The 3,256-nt window shown below is 51.4% G+C and overlaps 1 protein-coding gene across 1 annotated transcript; it reads right to left on the reverse strand.

The window, feature by feature from the left end:
- Window positions 1-282: 282 nt before the first annotated feature.
- samd14 (sterile alpha motif domain containing 14) lies at window positions 283-3,213 on the reverse strand (the record flags this gene model as incomplete). The annotated part of the gene is made up of 9 exons (XM_042516824.1): window positions 283-580; window positions 815-970; window positions 1,104-1,211; window positions 1,773-1,929; window positions 2,003-2,071; window positions 2,303-2,402; window positions 2,507-2,690; window positions 2,792-2,908; window positions 3,034-3,213. Coding segments are annotated over 9 exons (1,227 nt in total), but the record flags the coding sequence as incomplete, so codon positions are not given.
- Between the last annotated feature and the right edge of the window lie 43 nt (window positions 3,214-3,256).

A 3,256-nucleotide genomic window follows, 5' to 3' on the forward strand; every position in this document is an offset into this window, starting at 1 on the left:
TGTCCTTTAAAGTATTACGGTGGCCCAGAAGGACAAAATAACATGGAGGAGGAAAAGCACAAATCTGAAATTGTTAATATTTCCGTCTTTCAGATAATTTACTTTAGATATATAAACAACAAGAACAGGACTCAGGGACTGTTCTTTATTTATCAGGGTTTACGTTTTTGTTGTGAAAAAAACAAATTGTCAACAAGGCACAGCTGTTGTAATCTGCTGAATTTGTCCTTCAGGAGCCACCGTAGAAAAAGACTTCAAAAGAAAGTCTGAAACGAGCAAACGTTCATTTGATCTTTTTATGACTTTTCCACTCTTTGTCTTCCGTACAGGGACACCTCCATCCAGAGACACACACACAGAGATTGTCCTCTCCCTTGTTATCGTCAGTCCTCTCCCTCGTTGTCCTCTGGTCTGGTGTCTGTCCTCAGTTCCTGCGCTGTTCATTGTCTCGTCTCCGCTGTTTCTCTCGCTGTCTCTCCATCTTGTCCAGAGCTTTTCTCTCCTTCTCGGCTGCAGAGTGGAAATCTTTGATGCGACGCTTCAGAGCGCTGCGATCGGACGAGCTGAGCACGCCCAGACCCTGCAGAGGACGAGGACAGACGTCTCACTCTGATGTTTTCCTCAAACATTCAACCAGCATGCTGTCAGACACGATGCTGCATCACGTCCCAATGTGACGCTTTGGGGTTCCCCCTGCGTCAGATTTGGACATTTAGGGTAAAAAACTCATTTACTCCCTGAAGTTTAGGCATTTCACCTTTTTATCCAGTATTTTTCTCCTCCTCCTCCTCCTCCTCCTCTTCCTCACCCTCACCTTCAGCTTGTTTCCGTCCATCTGCAGCAGCTGCTGTCCGTCCACGTCCCTCGCAGTGAACTCTGGGACATACTGCTCCATGTGGAGTCCTCTGAGCCACTGACACACCTGCTGAGTCGTCCACGAGGACACTGCAGAGGACACCTCCTCCAGGGGCTGAGGAGGACAGACAGGAGGAGAGAGAGGAAGAGGAGAAAACTGTGATGTGACTGATCAGAGAGCTCTGCGTCTGTCTGAGGCTGCAGGACACACAACATGTGAGACTATCAGAGTGTGTGTCGTGTGTTACCTCGTCGGAGGACTGGGACAGGGTGTGGTATGGATGGGAGGACCTGGAGGAGGAGGAGTCAGGAGGAGAGGTGTGAGGAGGAGAGAACTCCTCGCTGAGAACGGACTCCTGAAAGACGAAAACACAAAGTAAGAGTTTCATTCTACTTCCTGTTTCAGTCCATTCTGTCCTATTGCCTTTTAGAATTCAGAACCAGCCCCTCAGAGCCAGCCCCTCAGAGCCAGCCCCTCAGAACCAGCCCCTCAGAGCCAGCCCTTCAGAACCAGCCCTTCAGAGCCAGCCCCTCAGAACCAGCCCTTCAGAACCAGCCCTTCAGAGCCAACCCTACAGCTTATGTCCACATTAATGAGCTTTGTGTGGAAATGACTGTACGTCCAATTTATTAGGGCATTACTACTTCACACACACACACACTCACACACACTCACACACACACTCACACACACACTCACACAGAAGCCATTAGCAGCTGATGGAGGTTTAATGGAGCTGTTTTCTCTGAGTGAAGAGGAACTGAGTGTGTGTGTGTGAGTGAGTGTGTGTGTGTGAGTGTTCATACATCACTGTGGTCATGTGATCTCTGCTGCAGGCTCTGAGCTCTGAACCTGCATCAACATTCATTAAAATTGAGTGTGGACGCTGTGACATCACAGGGGGCGGGGTCTGTACCTGGGAGTGAGACTTGCGGGGCCTCGGGGAGCTCAGCGGGGGGACTTTGGGGGAGGCAGGGGGAGTCCCGGCGGAGGACAACGACCCCCGTCCCTCGCTGAACCAGGAGAACGGGACAAAGGATCCCGAAGAGCGAGACGGACTTTCAGACGTGTCTCTGAGGACGAAGGAGGACACGTGTTACATGTTGACCTGTGAGGACGGACGAGTGTCTTCAATGATGGACTCACCTGCTGCCCACAGACAGACGGTTGGACTTGTCTTTCCTCACACGGATGTACGAACGCCTCAGAGTCACCCTGAGAGACACGGAGACAGACAGAGAGACACAGAGACACGCAAACATCATCACATCAACCACAACTTTATTATTAATATACAAATATGTCAGTAAACTCAACCGACGACCCGCAATTTAAATCTGGGCTCTGATAAATCCGACAAAGTGTTTCAAAATCCAAAAAACATCCTCAAATCCAAAAAATGTCCTAAAATCTGAGAAACATCCTTAAATCTGATGTGTGTCTCACCCGAGGTCCAGGAAACGTCTTTTGGTTTTCTTGTCGAAGATAACGGTCGGACTGCCGGGGTCTGCCGGACTGGTGTCCCGACTGGAGTCAGAGACCAACACTGAAACACGCACACACACACATTTTCTGGTTACAGGTGTGTGTCTGTAGGTGTGTGTTTACAGGTGTGTTTATGTTTACAGGTGTGTGTTTACAGGTGTGTACCTTCACTGTCTGGCCTCCTGCTCCTCCTCATGTAGACGCGGCAGTCGGAGGAGGGGCAGGACCTGGACGGTGAGCTGCTGGGCGTCACCAGAGCCTCCTGAGACGTGGCGTTGGTCAGCTGATGGTACCGCCCCCGAGGTGGAGCCACCAATGATGCTTCTTCATCCTCTGGAGAGCGCCGCACCTGACCAATCACAGTGAGGCATCGTCTTTTGTTTGTTTGTTATTAGTTAGCGTTAATTAGCATCATGTGGACGACCTGTCCTGAGCTCTGATTGGTCTCACCAGCGGTGTGTCGAAAGAGAAGGCGGGGCTTCGTGCTGACAGCAGCGAATCAGGAGAGGGGGAGGAGCCTCGCATGGCCAGGTGGAGAGGTGAGCGGGCGGAGTGTAACGGACTGTCCTGATAACACACACACACACACACACGCACACACACACACTTATGAAATCACCAGTATGATGTCACGGTGATGTCATCAGTCAGGTTGAGCTGTTGACATGAATGAATAATAAAACACGCTGTACCTTCCTGTCCAGGCTGTCGTCGCCCTCGGTGGAGCTCACGCTGTCACGGTAACGGGACCTGGACGGGCGGTGGCGGCGGGCTTTGACGGACAGCTGGGCGCGGCCCTTCTGGATGCTGTTGTCGAGCAGCTCGGTCTCTGGGACCTCGTTCAGGTCTGAAACACCGACACACACCTTCACCTGTCGGGACTCACCGACACGCTCAGCGGAAACAGAAGAATTC

Source organism: Plectropomus leopardus, unplaced genomic scaffold, assembly GCF_008729295.1.
Source record: "Plectropomus leopardus isolate mb unplaced genomic scaffold, YSFRI_Pleo_2.0 unplaced_scaffold25795, whole genome shotgun sequence".
Taxonomy (NCBI): Eukaryota; Metazoa; Chordata; class Actinopteri; order Perciformes; family Serranidae; genus Plectropomus; species Plectropomus leopardus.